This window comes from Struthio camelus, chromosome 2 (genome assembly GCF_040807025.1).
Source record: "Struthio camelus isolate bStrCam1 chromosome 2, bStrCam1.hap1, whole genome shotgun sequence".
NCBI classification, from domain to species: domain Eukaryota; kingdom Metazoa; phylum Chordata; class Aves; order Struthioniformes; family Struthionidae; genus Struthio; species Struthio camelus.
Window position 1 is genome coordinate 106,044,398 of NC_090943.1, and position 13,746 is coordinate 106,058,143.

At 40.3% G+C, this 13,746-nt stretch overlaps 2 protein-coding genes across 3 annotated transcripts in view; one reads left to right on the top strand and one right to left on the bottom strand.

Annotated features, from left to right (window-relative positions):
• Positions 1-8,757, bottom strand: part of MYLK4 (myosin light chain kinase family member 4) — an 88,364-nt gene extending 79,607 nt beyond the window's left edge. For both annotated transcript variants that reach the window (XM_068932001.1, XM_068932000.1), the window contains exon 1: positions 8,678-8,757. In XM_068932001.1, the coding sequence (XP_068788102.1) occupies positions 8,678-8,733 (56 nt within the window). In that variant the 5' untranslated portion in view covers positions 8,734-8,757. The remainder of the gene's footprint in view (positions 1-8,677) is intronic.
• WRNIP1 (WRN helicase interacting protein 1) overlaps positions 1-13,746 on the top strand; it is a 29,091-nt gene that overhangs the window by 3,924 nt on the left and 11,421 nt on the right. The window contains exons 2-3 of the mRNA XM_068932003.1: positions 7,502-7,693; positions 8,740-8,984. Of these exons, the coding sequence (XP_068788104.1) occupies positions 7,502-7,693; positions 8,740-8,984 (437 nt within the window). The remainder of the gene's footprint in view (positions 1-7,501; positions 7,694-8,739; positions 8,985-13,746) is intronic.

Here is a 13,746-nt window from a genome sequence, read left to right on the forward strand (position 1 = left end):
GAATGTAGTTTCAACTCAAGCCTTCTTCCCTATAGAAGGTGCTGTGTATCTCAGTTGAGTGGCTGAAAGTTCTCTCCTTGTGTATTTTTATTAAATTCCTGCCCTTTCAGATTTAAAATGCAAAGCAAAATAGTCCTCCTACTGGAAATGGAAAAAGAAGTCTGTAGTGGTCTGCCTGACTCTTTCACTTATTATTTGGGATGTGCTTACATAACACGTCTAAGAAAACATTTCATGGAGAGCTGACCTGAAACAGTTGGGAAATGGGCAGAGAGGAGATCTCTTTCTCTTTTTATGTGAAGAACCACCTACATTAACATTTGAAGCCAAAAAGATCTTGTGAAGGAGAAAAAAAAATTGCTCGCTCCCTCAGGAATCGGTTGGACTAAAGCAAACCCCTTTTCCATTAAGCACAGTCTTTTTCAGCGGAAAAACATTAATAGACAACTGCACATTGTCTAGCTTCAAATATAACAAGGCTGCATGCTGAGCTCCGCCCATCAAAGAAAATAGCCCTAAATGGGAGAGTGGGTGCTGAAGTTGGAATATGATTAGATATGGTGGTCTAAATTCAGAAATGCTGTGTAAGGTGGTCATGTAGACTCCTTAAACTTCTTTATGCTCCTGCTACCCATGTCTGTAGGAGTCTAGTTACTGCAGCCCACCTATGCTTTCTTCGATTTCTACAGCCAAATAACACACTAACTGATGTTTCTTTTTTAAAGGATAGAGCAGGAGTAAGTGAAAAATAATGGAGACTGAGTAAGTCTTCTAGGGCTAGTTTAAAATGAATTTATGAATTGCGTATCAATCCGGACTTCTAACAGAAGCGGCAGTTCCACAGGCAGTTTTTCTGAGCAAGAAGAAAATAATCTTGTCGACTAAGGTGTGCTATAAAGGCAATATTTTAAATTGTAGGTCAAGAATACTTTTGGGGAATCTTAGCTGTGAAAGTAGCAAAGCCAGATACCTGAGTAGAAAAGTATGTGTGTTGTACTATTCTGACCAAGCTGAATTCAGCCCCAGCTGCACTTGAATTGTCAAGGAAGCGTAATCCAAACTGAAAAGAGAAAATCAGGATACTTCTGTTGTGAGTGTTCTTCTTCTAAGTTTTCTTGTGTACTTAGCCTTCTTATTTTAAGAGAGAAAGATCTTTGTGCATTAATTGGTCATCCTAATGTCTTACAAAGCCGAAAAAACTTTAGATGAACTTGCTTTGACTCTTTATTTCTGTTTTTACTATTGGCACCAGTAAGTGTTGAGCACAAGGACATCTATTCTGCTTTTAAGAAGCTGACCAGACACAAGGCATAAGATGAAACACTGCCTCAAAGAGATGCCATGGTTATCAACTTAAGGACGGTTGGCTTATTCATCCTGACTATGCAAATTTTTAACTATGCTATATGAATCGCAGTGTAATCTGAGTAAGCCGTACTGTGAGTTATGACCCTTTAATACAGGGATTTAGATTTTTGCTTGACTGCCATGGGGCACCAATTTTAGTAAAGAGTTAGCAGCAGAACACGGAGTAACTTGAGCACAGAATAATCTTGCTGCCACAGATACAGTTTAAGCTTTATCAGTCTGAATATTCTGTATTTAAATATGGTAGACATTCTGTCTTGCATGTGCCATTTAACAAGAAAAAGTGTGCAGACAGTGTATGTAGCCCACTCCTTGTAAAAGGTGGGACAAAGAACGTTTATCTGTGTTTTCCTTAGATCTATGTATGCAATCTAGTGCTGAGATAAAGTAGGCGAGGTTGATATGAATGCAAAACATCAAACAACAAGTTGTCCTTGAAGTTTCCATTATCTTCCATTGAGTTTATGTTTAATTTTTAGGAGTCTATTGTATTTCTTTGTGTTTCTTGTTTGTATTTCTTTGTTTTTATTCAGAGCTCTGCCGCAAGACATTGGAACAAAGCTGGCAAGTATATTACAATTGCTTAAGTTATACACATATTTTTATCTTTATGTGTGTATCGTCCCTTCCCTCCAGCCTTTTCATTTTGCTAGTTTAAATGATTGCCTACATGCTTCTTTGGTTACTTGGGTATATTTCATCTTCTGTCGTTCATGCTCCTTGGGGCCTGATTTGAAGCCAGTTGAAATAACCAGTTCTTTCAATTGCTTCCTATGAGGTTTTTAAATGAAAATGTGTATTGTCTTTTACAGTAGTGTAGAGTGAAAGTTGAGAATAATTTTTAAAAAATGGGGTCATCATTGCAATCACTTGGGAGAAATCTTCAAATACAAAATGTGCGTGCTTTCACTTACGCCATCCTCAGTTAGGAATAATGCAATGGGATGCCCTGGGAAAACAAAACTGGCGTTGCCCATTGTATTTGTAAAGCGTTTGGAATATATGGAAAAATTTGCATCCAGCAAAAGGAGGCACAGCTCCATTTCAGTAAACATTGTACAATGACCTTGCCTCTGTTTATGCTTGGTCTGACTTGCATTCTGGAAGTGCTGTAAAACACATGCTGTTACTGTTGTTCACACTGAATGACATCTTACTCCTCCAGTAGTCTCGCTATGGGCTATTTGCAGTTTGAGGAACCAAACAAGATGAGTAAGAATAGCATGTGCCCTTATAGAAGTGCCAACTGTTGCCACTTTTGATTGCATTATCTTTATAGTCAGCGCCCCGAACCCTGTTCATCTGCTACCCTGCCAGTTTCCTTTAGGCACAGCCTGACTCATTGCCTGTGTCTCCTGTGACACTGTGGTACATGGGGTCAGCTCAGCAGTATAGCTACTAGTGCTTATGGGTTGGCTAGGATAGGCGCAGCTTTTTTAGCGGCATCCCTTGGCTGGCATCCCAGGACACTGGCGCTCATGGTATCTCGCTCGGGGCTGTGAAATAGCATAGCCGTTCCTGACTTCTCATCATCCACAGTGTAGCCTGTCTCCTACTGCACTCAAAAGGGGGACTGAGGGTGAGAAGAGGCTGCTGATGACAACACCATATAAGCAAAGATAGAGAAATCATGGCCAGAACAAAGGACGAGGCAAAAGTACGTGGGAAATCAAGGTAGAGGTCAGCAGAAAAAAGCAGGATGCATTTCAGAACTCTGATAATATGATTCAAAACCCTGCAAGTCTGTGGCTATGGCTAACCTGTTGAGCTCGTTTCCTGTTTTGTACCAGACTCTCAGACTTCCTCTCATCCCTGCTTCATATGTGTTAATTCATGCTGGGGTTTGCTCTGGAACAAACAAAGTAAAAAAACCCTGTTGGGGAAGCCTCGTTGTCAGCTAGATTATTCCTGTTGGGGTACAATCAATGCTGTAGTCTATATCCTAGTGCAGAGATGATCTGTTCCAGATGTACTCCGGTCATCCAAAGACGTCCTAGCAGGCCTTATACCCATCCAAACTCATTAGGATTAGCATGCACGTTGGAAGGGCTCATCAAGGTGTGAGAGAGAACTCTTACACCATGATGTGCTCCTATTAATGCACAGTATGAACGTGAGCTCTTCATGAGAAGCGTGAGCCTGGAAGGAATGAGGTGAGCTATTCTGCACACCTTGCAGGAGGTCACCTGCAGCACTACTGAAGACAGTATAGATGTGGCCTGAGAGACTGTGAAGATAATGCAATTATCTTCTCTGACTGACACAGTTGTTTTACTAAAATTAAGCAAATTAGGAATGAATAGAAAAAGATGCTGTGAACAACTAATCATAGGCGAATCCCTAAACAAGGTCTGCCTAACCTACCTAATGCATTGATAGAGCAGGCTTAATTTCTACGTGCTTCTTAACTGTTTTCTTGCCCTGAACGTGGGACTGCATTGATTGGTGGCAGCAGGGAGAATAGGGAAACAGGATACATTCACAGAGAAGCTAAATCAAGAAAATTTGTAGATATACAGAAAATCCTTAACTCCTGGCAATGGCATCTTACAGACTGAAACAGCAGATTTGGTTGGTGCATCTGCTCCAACAGTGATAGTTGTGCTCAGCTCTGGGTTACTTTTATTTCATCCATAGCTGGTACCAAAGCTTGGAAGAACCAGTCACGTAGTTGTTGGGGGTGGCTTGGTTGGTGGTTGGTTGGTTGGTAAATCTTGGTTTACTGCAGTATTTGGAAAAGAGAATTTTTATTTGAGTTGACATGAAGAAAATTCCAGGACAGTGAAGAAGAGCTTCAGTAGTTAAGTGCTTATTGTACGTGTAATAGAGCTGTAAATAAGTGACCACAGGCTCAAGTTGAAAGTATTATTCATTACTGATTAATGGTGAATGCGTTCTCCACAGGTTTCTTAGTGGATATGGCACTTCTTTAGCCTGGCTAAACAGATAAGTTTGATAAGGTACTGCAATTTTCCACATAAAACTTGAGATGATAGGTGCGAGTTCAGACAGTTTGCTGGCATAATGGAAGAGAACTCAGAATGACTTCTGGAGCGAGCAAGGGTACTATACTTTGAGCTTTGTAAGGTGTAACTTTCAGTGAATTTAACAAAAGGACAGATTGCGGGATCACTCCTGTTCTCACCAAAAGAAATGCCACTTAATTTGTGGGGAAGAATGCTTTCCCTCCTCCCCCTTAGGAAAAAAAATTGATCTGAAGAAGAAGCACCTGTGTACTATCAGGAGCTTAGATTTCCTCTTGCTACATGTTATGCATGTTCTGATATGGAAATATTTGTTCATATTAAATAGGAACTGTAGTGTAACTAATTTTTAAGAGTTTTTCTACTATAAAAATCAAACTTAAATTTATTTCAGATAATGAAGGACATTCAATGTGTTTTCTTTTACCTTATTCCATATTGGACTTAAAAATTTCTTCTTATTCCCCAAATACGTTGTCATTTAACTTAGTGACAAACAGTAGAGGTTTAGCATGCTTTTTCCAGTTTGTCTGGGCTAGTGTTTTCCTTCTTAGACCGTTATGCTTCTGCTATGTCTCCACTGAGATATGTTTCGTAGCTTCATTGCAGCTTGTTAGTAGTAAAGAGGGAAAAAGAGTGTAACATGATGTATACTTTTGCTAGAGACGCTGTGTGAAAAAAAACATAAATGAAAAATTGAGCTCATGGGAAATAATAACCTTACAGAGGAAGCTTGACTGGTATGTGATGGACAGTTTGGCTTGCTGGAAGATTCATTGTGCAGGATAGAAGGAAGAAGCTAAGAACACGCCTGTGTGCCTTGAGCATTGGTTTATGATGACCTTTGTTGACCCAAGGGTTGGCAGGATGAAGGAGGTGTCCACATATGTTGCCTGAGAACTGTGTAGCAGGTTTCCAGTAGATTCTTATTCTAATTTTCAAACAGATTTCTTTGTATTTTTTTCCTGAACTAAGTAGACAAATCACAGCTTCCCATCTATGTGTTTAAAAATAATTCCTCTCTGATCATTTTTAACAGCAAAGTTCTCTAGCTGAAGATTGAATGCCCGAGCTGACTGACAGAAAAATTCTAGCTCTTTTTGGCAAAGATAATTTTCTTAAATAATATTTTTATTTCTTGCAAAACCAGTAGTTTTGAATCTCAGTTTTCACTACAGGGTGTGCTGATTGATTAAAAAAATATTCTGCCTGAAGGCAGAAAAACAGTGATCTACCCTGCAGTCTTCCTAATGCCCTGATTTAACCATATTCTTATACTAAATATAACAAGTCTCTTCATCTGTGGAACCTGGCAAATGAGGGCCAGGATGCAGTATGAACTAAGTGGAGCTCCTAGAAGAAGAGCCACTTGATTTTTTTTTTTTTTTCCTTCCCTCTTCTGCTACTTTTAAAGAAAGGAAAGGTATAGTTTTCTTTTTGCACCTTCAGACTCGGTATGTTGAGGGTTTCCACGCTTTCAGTAGCTTTAAGGCATCCAACATCCTCCAAAGGTATGTTCTGTACCAAGTCGCTTTTGTAGAGAAGTACCAAATTGGGTTTCATTTTATTAGCTTAATTTCAGAGATACATCTGTCACTTTTTTTTTTTGTTTGTGTCCCAGATCTTGCTATTTTGTGTAGGCATCGTTGTGAGCACTTTGCTGAGTGTCTTTCCAGTCTTGTCTTCTACAGCGTTCCAAGGAGGGAAATGGTTGGTGTTTTGAGCTCCTGGGGTGAGATGGGATCTGACATGAGATGTGAGTCTCATGTCAGGACATGAAATGAGACCTGTTCTAAAGTCAATTTGGAAGCTGTTACTGAAACTGAAGAGAGAATAAAGAAGAATATATCCTCCCTTTTCACCTTCTTCCTCCTCTCTTGGACTGGTTGCCATCTCAGGGACGAGGAGATTCGTCAAGAGACAGAACACTGCTGTTAGGGGAGTGGACAAGGTCTTGCCAACACCACTGATAGGGTTCTAGTAGGTGGTTGTTTCCTCAGTCTCCCTGCAAGAGGATCAAGTTTGGAGCACCTGCTGCATTAACTTCAATACTTGGAATATCTTCTGGAGCTTCTAGTTTTGGAGCTTGTCGGCACCTGTCCTCCCGCTCAGCTGCTGAGGCACTCATGTCTTCAGATTCCTTGGGATCCTTCTTTAATGGAAGAAGTCAAGCTGACGGAACAGTGACCCTTTTTTTCCTTGCACTACTTTCGAATAGAGATTTACTGTGCTTGGGGCATGCAGATACACCTGCTTTTACTGTTGGGAGTGAAGGAAGGTGTGAAAATTATGCCTGTAAGGTGTATTCCGGTTTAGTGAATCTGTGTATGAGACAGTAGTGGACGTTGCTTCTGTGCTTTACTTGGTGCAGTGAAATTCCCTATAAATAAATTGTGATATGAAGGAATTGTGTACAGGGGAAGAAGAGGAAGATAACTGCTCACTAAAACCAGCTAACAGTTTGTTCAGTCAGCTGCTTGCTTGTTCTCTTGGCGAGATTTTGAATACTGTTGGCTACTTAGTCAACAAATGCAAAGGAGCTACTTTTTTATTTCAGCACTAAAATTCTCGTGCTTTTGTAGACAACTGCTTTTTGATTAATTTCATTTTTATGTGCTGTGGAAATAGCAAAAGCTTTGTTGAACAACACTTAGGTAGCTTCTTGTTTCTTAAATGTAATTGCACTATAAACTCTTCTGCAGGTATCTCAGAATAGTCCAGCTCTTTATCCTCTAAGATACTGTACAAAATGATTGCTCAGTGCCTGATTGCAGTCAGCCTGTCCTCTGTGGCATCAGCATATCTGGGAAAGAGTTTTCCTTCAGCAGTAAAGGAAACGGCTGTCATTATTGCTTGCCTTTTCAGTATTAAGACTGAGTAGGTCTGGTACTTCAAGGGCAGTCCTTAGAAATGCAACACCGGATTTCTACTAGGTGCCCCTAGCAGAGAGTTTTTAAGTCTTCTATGTGCTAGAATAGCATGATTGACACATGAATAGCATGAGCAATTTCCCTAACACCCTGTTCTCTAAACTGTCAGCATTATTTCTTTGTCCAGAATATAGCTTTATTCTTTACAGATTTCCTTCATGTGAGTACGTTCTGTGTCCAAAATGATTCTTACAAAGCCAGCTCTTACTGCTGTTTCAGACTACCCTGGCGCACATCATAGCCAGCAGCAGCAAAAAGAACGGCACGAGGTTTGTGACGCTGTCAGCCACAAGTGCCAAGACAAATGATGTTCGAGATGTCATCAGCCAAGCCCAGAATGAAAAAAGACTCTTCAAGAGAAAAACTATCCTCTTTATTGATGAGATCCATCGTTTCAATAAATCTCAACAGGTGTTGTACTATGTCACTTTTTTGAATAATCCTTTGTCAGCACTTCCCGTAAAATTCACCTCTTCTCCTTAACATGATAGCCTACTTTGGGCTTTTGTTTTTAATTTTAATGTTTTTAGTAACCAAATTAGGGAGAGACTTAGAAATGTAATTCCATAACTAATTTCCGGGCATCAAAGATTTAAGTAAAAGGCTGAGCTATACTGAAGAAGACTTACATGCAGGGCTTTATATGACATTTTACTGAAATTTTACTTCTCCAAAGTCACCTTAGTCATGTTTCCCATAGATATCTTCATTTCAGCCTCTACCCTGGGGTTAGCATTATGCATTCCCGTTAATCAGAAGTCTGGAAGGTAGAGGTGCTTAGGGCTTTTGTTTTTGTTTTAATGTTACCCTCTTGTTTCTGCTGGCAAAGGAAAAATAAGGCATAACATGGTACTTTTGACTGCAGCGATCACTTGGGTTTTTTTTTTTCCTTTTTTTCTTTCCTAGGTATTGTTTTCTTTAATCATAGCCTGGAAAGCTTAAATTCTGTACCAGAGGTGACAATTTTTATTAAATTCTATGGAACCGTATTCCAATCTTCCCATAGTTTTCTGAGCCATCCGATAGAATTATGTAGAGAATTATAGCCCTAATGCTTGGTTCAAAAAGCAGTTAGAAACTAGCTTCATTATTTGTGGATTTGATAATGCGTTTTTCATGGTATGTTTTGCTGGCCAAACAAAAAAGTCAAATAAATAAGCTAAACATTTGCAGTTTTTTAACAATGTTCCTTTTCAACAGGTAGGGTTATTCTTGGTGCAGGCATGGGTTATCAAGGTAAACAGCCCGTGATGTGTTGCATGCATGAAGTTAAATCATTTAGCTGAGCAGATGAGCTGCCTTGTCAGTGAGGTTATTTGTCATATCAACAGGGAGCCCAAAGACTTAAAAAACACATGAAAAATGTATTAGGAAAATGCCAGATAGCCTACTCACATAGGATGTTTCAGGTTGTCATCGATTGAGATCAGCTTTTTCTGCTTCCCTCCCATATTCAGGACACTTTCCTTCCTCACGTTGAGTGTGGAACTGTGACGCTGATTGGAGCAACCACAGAAAACCCTTCCTTCCAAGTCAATTCTGCTCTTCTGAGCCGGTGCCGGGTTATCGTTCTGGAGAAACTCTCAGTTGAGGCAATGGAAGCAATTCTGATGCGGGCCGTCAGGTCCTTAGGGATCCAAGTTCTGGGCCAAGATGAACAGCACAACAGCCCCGAGACTGGCAGCAACAGCAAGAGCTCAGAGTGAGTACTTTATGGGCTGCAGCATGTTAATGCACACAACCCGAGGAATTGACTGCCTGCCAGGAAGAGAATGAAGTTAAGGGTGGGAAGAGAAACCCTAGCCGCTTCTGATAGTAAAGAAAAGTAGTAGCAGCATATGGTGGGGAGGGGATGGTGGGGAGAGAAAGAATCCAAAGCCCTGGCTCTCCATCCAAAAAATAATCTTACCATCTGGATTAGTAGCGAGTTTTATACTTGGATCTGCAGCTCCTGACTCACCCCCAGGATATTTAAATCCATTCTGCTGCTGCGGATTTGCTGTGGAAGCCTGTAACTGGGTTCTTATCATGTCCTAATGTGCATTACTTTTTCTTACTGGTTGTAAAAAGCATCACATTACAATTAAGTGGTGGATGGGGTATCCCCTATAAATTATTTTGGAAGCGCCTGACAAAAGGTTACTGTTTACTGAATCTTTTTTTTTTTTTTTTTTAATAAGATCAGAAGGTTACTGCTTTTCCTTAGCTCCGGAATTGAGTGCTATGGTATGTTTTATGGTATGCTTGGCAAGGGGGAATGTTTTTCTGTGAGAAGTTAATAGTTAAGTTTAAGGTAGATTTTGTTTTTCTCCGCTTCTTGTTGTCCAAACCAAATAGAGTTTTATTGAAAATTGAAGTCCTGATTTGTCCTTAAGGAATGTTGTCTCACTTACGAAGTGGCTAGCTAGCAAATGAGAATAATACATAGTACTGTGCTACTGTGATGCAAGTTATAGTTATATAACTTCATGTTGGTGCCTCTGCATACTACTAGTAGTTTGGGTTTTTGCCATGATGATAATTAGGCTGGCACTCTTTATGAAATAAAGCTAAAGTGCACTGCCTACGGCTACCTTTTATTTATCACAGAATGTGAGTACTCAGAATTCCTAGCCAGGATATAGAGGTCAGGGCAGGGAATAGCAGCTCTTGCCTTTCCCCTCCCCCCTTTTTTTATATCATGCTCATATTGCTTTAACCTCTTGTAGCTTTTACATATTGCAGTGATGTGAGTTGTAGAAGAGAAGGCAGTACTGCATGTCAGCATTAATGTAGCGGGACAGCTGTGGTTGCGGCTACACCCCGGCTGCGGTTTTGAGACTTTCCTTTCTGTATGGGATTAAAGTACAAGGCCATAGTTTCAGCTGCAGTTGTTTGGGTTTGGGTTTCACCAGACAATCGTTATCTGTAACCTTCCGTTAGCTATGGATGATTTAAACAGCACAGTGTGGTGCTTAATCAAACTGAAAGAAGCCTGGCAGGCAGACTGTCAGACTAGCACAGTTTCAGAAGTCTATCCGCGAAGAGAGAGAGTGCCTCACACTAGTGACTAACACAGGAGCCAAATATTTTAAAACAAAAAGAAGAATTCAGGGTTTAAGACTGTTTACTGCAGTTGTGTGTTTAGCCTTTCTTGTGTTTCCTGCCACTGTATGATCCTGGTTTGTAGTCGATACATACTGTTGCTGTTGATGCTGGGTTCTTTAGCCATCCTGCCCCTTACCTGTGGTTTAATTTTTGTTCTCTGTGTTAATTGCTTGTTCTTGCTTGACTGTCCATACCTGTTCTGCTTTTCTTTTTCTTCTCTGCCTACTGCGTCTCTTTTCTCCCTCTTTACCTCCTACCTCTGTCAAAAAGAGCTAGCGTTAGATGCAGGCAGGTGACAGTCCTGAGGACTAAATAAAAGTATGTCAGCAATTACTGTTGGTAGTTGGTCACCTTTGTTACAGAGTTGGAAAAGGAGCTCGAAGGCAGTATGTCTGCACTGATGTGACATGCCCACGTTGGAAGTGATGGAGAGAGCTAGCCAGAAGGCAAAAGAGATGTGCATGTTGAATTAAGATTTCATTTCTTTAAGGAATGAGCCTCCCTTTTCAAACCACAGAAGTGCAGTATGAAATTCTACATGTACTGCTTGGCCTCTTGGCCTCAGACAGGCTTGGTATGATGTAACTTGTCTGACGTGATGTCTGACCTAGATGAGAATTTGAAGATGATGATGATGATGATTCTCGTTGGTGCCTACTTTTACTCTGAGGAGTGAGTCTGCTGCGAGTGCAAATCTCCCTTTAGTTTCTACAGGAAAGTTCTGTGCTGAGCAGGACCATAGCTATTGCTGAGTGGCGCACTGTTTTTCATCTTCTGTACTCTGCATGCACATGCAGCAATAATCAAAAGGAAGGCATGCTCTACCAGAATCTGTTTTGTTAAGTTTTTTTGGTGGCTCTTTCCTGTTTCGCTTCCACCATTGCTGCAGGTTTCTAATAGTGTTACATCATCCGGCTCCTCCTCATCCGTCATCCGGCTCCTCCTCATCCCACTGAGGCTGCTGCAGAGCCTTTTCTTGCTGTGAAGCTGCAGTAGAGCTAGCAGGAGGCATTACCTAGTTCGATATCTTCTTCTTTGTCATGTTATCAAATTCATAAAGCTACTTTATCATTTTGTATTGCAGTTACTGCATTTCTTTAGGCAGAGATAGGCTAAAAGTAAAATAAGCTGAAAGGGGGGAATATGAAAGAAGCATATGCTCATGAAGAGGAGGAGTAATAAGGAGAAGTCAAGAGTGAAGACATTTTATTTTGCTGAAATTTTACTGGTGTTTTCTTCTATTTAGACAACTGCTGTCTCACTAGCATCACAGTATGTTCCTGCCATACACTGATGTGCTACACTTGTACTGTGTCATTGATGGAAGAAACTAAATTCTTTTTTTCAATTTTTTGCCTTTTGCTTTTTATCATGTAAATGCTGCTCTCAGAATAGTATCTCTAATTGAAGTCAGACAGTAGACTGGATGTTGGATTAATGTATTTGGAGTTAGATAACAGAGGAGGCACACAGCTGAGTGAAATGAAGGATCCCCAGTTTCCTGTTGGAAAGACAGGAACACAAGTTCCTGTCTGTCAAGTTCCTGTCACAAGTCCTGGAAAGACAGGGACACCACACGAGTCAGCTTGTTCCTGTCTGTGTTGCAAGTACTATGGGGTTTTGAATTCACTGGTTTGGAAATCACAGTGTTTACCGTTGACCTTTTGGTCTTGAGTGTTTGATACCATTGTAGGAAATGGTTTCCTTCTTATTGAAACATTCATCCAGTTTCCTTGCTGGTTATAGGGTTGCTGGAATGAGAGGACATACTCAGTAGCAGTGCTATAAGACAGTAGGTAATGCAGTAGGCAATGCTACTTGTTACAGTATTTCAAATGAAGACTTATATTTGCCTGTAAGCTGTTGCATTCTGTCGAGGAGTGAATATAGTGAGAAAAATTGCACTGAGGATGTAAGAAAGTACTGATTTATATGCGAAAGAAGCAGTGGGCTACTTTATCTTATGTTATGCTCAATTATTTTTAAACTTTTCGTCATATACGTTCTGCTTACTTGGACTTTGTTATATCTGCTGTCTGGTGTTGCTTACACTCTCTTGTCATTGGATCAAACCTAGTGGTAATGTACAGGTTTTATGGGTGGTTCATGCTATGTTTCACGTTGGTACTTGGCACAAACTGTCTTGAGGATAAAGAGGTAAGGGGGAACGGGGAAGAGGATTTATTATCCTGTAGTGGTAGTTTTCCACTATGTAAGTATATCATCTTCAGCTCAGTGAATGATAGATCCTGGGGCATCCCTATTGGCTTGTTTATATTTTTGTCTCTAAGTATCGTCAGTTGCAAGGTACCAACATTGAGCGTTGGCATCCAGCGCGTGCTCTGTGTTAAATTTGAGGAGTGGAAAAAATACGAGATTGCCCATCTGCAAGATGATGAGGAGCTTGTAAAGAGGTCAGAAAGCGTGGGAGTCATTCTGTCTTGCAGTTCCATGGTGTGTGGAAGTTGGGGTAAAGTGAAGGAGTGTAGGGGATCTGAGCTTCTCAGGGTGGGATCGGATTAAAAATATAAAATAAAGCAAGTGTCTTTTGGAAGCTACGATATTGAAATAACTGTCATACTGATTTGAAATCAGGCTCTTGCCTAGTGAAATTAACTCATCAACAATTTGAATTTTCAATTTTAATTCTTCAAAAAAATTAACTGAAATTGGTTAGTGCGAGTGTAAAATATTTTTGTTTTGAAATACTAAGTGTAAAGGGAACTGAGATTCTAGAATAGAGACGCACTAGATTATTTCAAGTCTTTGACTGTCTTTAATATATAGGGTAGGCAGCTTGCTCCTATGTGGCAATTTTTTCATTCATTCTTGTCCTGTATGTGACGCTAGATGTGGACTAGATCAGCCTAATATAAAATATATTGTTTGGAGTGGAATTTTCGCTATCAATATGTTGGAACTTGGATTTCATCATGGAATTGGATGACAGCTTTGCTTGTAACCAGATTTTCAGTACTTCCTTGTGGGTTTTTGCTTTAATTCATGTAATAGAAATTGCTTGTGTTGGGGCGATAGAGCACTTACAGTCTTAGAGGGAATCTGAAGAGACAGAATTCTAACTCAGCTTTCTTATGCTGATTTTTATGTAGCAATTAAATGGTAATAGGGCTCCTCCTAACCTAAGCTGTGTTTGGGATAGACTGTTCTTAGCTTCTTACAAAAGTACTAAATTCTCTTACTGCCCTTGAGTGCTCTTGGTGCTTCCCCTCCACCTTCAGGCACTGAGTGCAGTTGTAGCCTTTCAGTATCAGCCTGGGGAAGCTTGAAGTGCTTGCTATTCTTGTTTGCAAACTGCAGGCAAAGAGCTTAGTCCTTGCAGGACTCTCATGTGAAACCTTCTCTCTAATCTACCCTGC